This window comes from Trachymyrmex septentrionalis, unplaced genomic scaffold (genome assembly GCF_001594115.1).
Source record: "Trachymyrmex septentrionalis isolate Tsep2-gDNA-1 unplaced genomic scaffold, Tsep1.0 C3594664, whole genome shotgun sequence".
NCBI classification, from domain to species: Eukaryota; Metazoa; Arthropoda; class Insecta; order Hymenoptera; family Formicidae; genus Trachymyrmex; species Trachymyrmex septentrionalis.
Genome location: NW_017303988.1, coordinates 1 through 1083, shown reverse-complemented (window position 1 = coordinate 1083; position 1083 = coordinate 1). Strand labels below are relative to the sequence as shown.

Below are 1083 nucleotides of genomic sequence, written 5' to 3'. Positions count from 1 at the left end.
TTACAAATTTTTTTTACAAAGCGGACGTTTTCTCCTCACTGCGTCACGCAATCGTGTAAAAAACTTTCAAGTAATATTGTATAAGTAATATTGTCCTTGTTTATTGTGCGACCTTGTGGGGCATATTCGTGGTGTATAACACCTTCTTGATCGAAGCAAACAGTGACTATTGCCTTCACGTTGCTCCGATTTTGACACGCTTTCTTGGGTCGAGGCTCTTCTCTTGTCACCCATTGCGAAGATTGTGCTTTTATTTCAGGATCGTAGTCATAAACCCATGTTTTATCGCCTATAATAACTCTTTTAAGCAACTCAGAATCTTTGTTGATGGATTCCAGGATTTCTTCGCAACTTCAACTCGAGAATTCTTTTGATCTTTCATAAGTATTTGTGTAATAAATGTTGCAATCACGCGACTCATTCCCAGATCTTCAGTCAATATTCGAAAAACAATAGTTTTTGGGATGATCCTAAGGTCATCTTTTAACTTTCGCATAGTCAAGCAAAGATTTTGGTTGATAGCGAATCGCACACGTTCTACGTTTTCTGTTGTTTTCGACGTTGAAGGTCTGCCGGAATAAGGATCACTGTCCACTGAGACACAGCCATCTTTGAACTGTTTAAACCATTCTTTTATTTGTGTGTCACTCGTAACCATTATCATAAACTTGACAGATCATGCTGATTGTGTCGGAACATGTGTGACCAAGTTTTTGGTAAAATTTAATACAAATTCTCTACTCGATTCGTTCAATCATTGTGAAATGCGACGTTTTTGACGCTCACACAACTGCATACCGTTGTCAACTAAACAGCTATTTAGTCATGTCGCTTGGTGGGGATACTCTTAAAGATCCACCCTAAATACTGAATACCTGTTTTCCACAATAGGATGCCTAAGGACAAAAATATATGTAGAGGTCGGATACTTTTGAGGCAAACCTCATATAGTTTTTACATTATTTATATAAAATTTACAGTAAATATATTTACAGAATTTCGTATTTTATGATTAAAATAACTGTTATGCGTTTCACGGGTTTTCTCCGTGTCCAAATCCATTCTTGAAATGCCAACGTTTCG

General features: G+C 36.9%; 1 protein-coding gene across 1 annotated transcript; it reads right to left on the bottom strand.

Moving 5' to 3' along the window:
- Positions 1 to 289: 289 nt before the first annotated feature.
- Positions 290 to 658, bottom strand: LOC108748074 (putative uncharacterized protein FLJ37770). The gene has a single exon (XM_018486108.1). It carries the CDS (start codon positions 656 to 658, stop codon positions 290 to 292), a length of 369 nt encoding a protein of 122 aa, XP_018341610.1.
- Positions 659 to 1083: the final 425 nt, after the last annotated feature.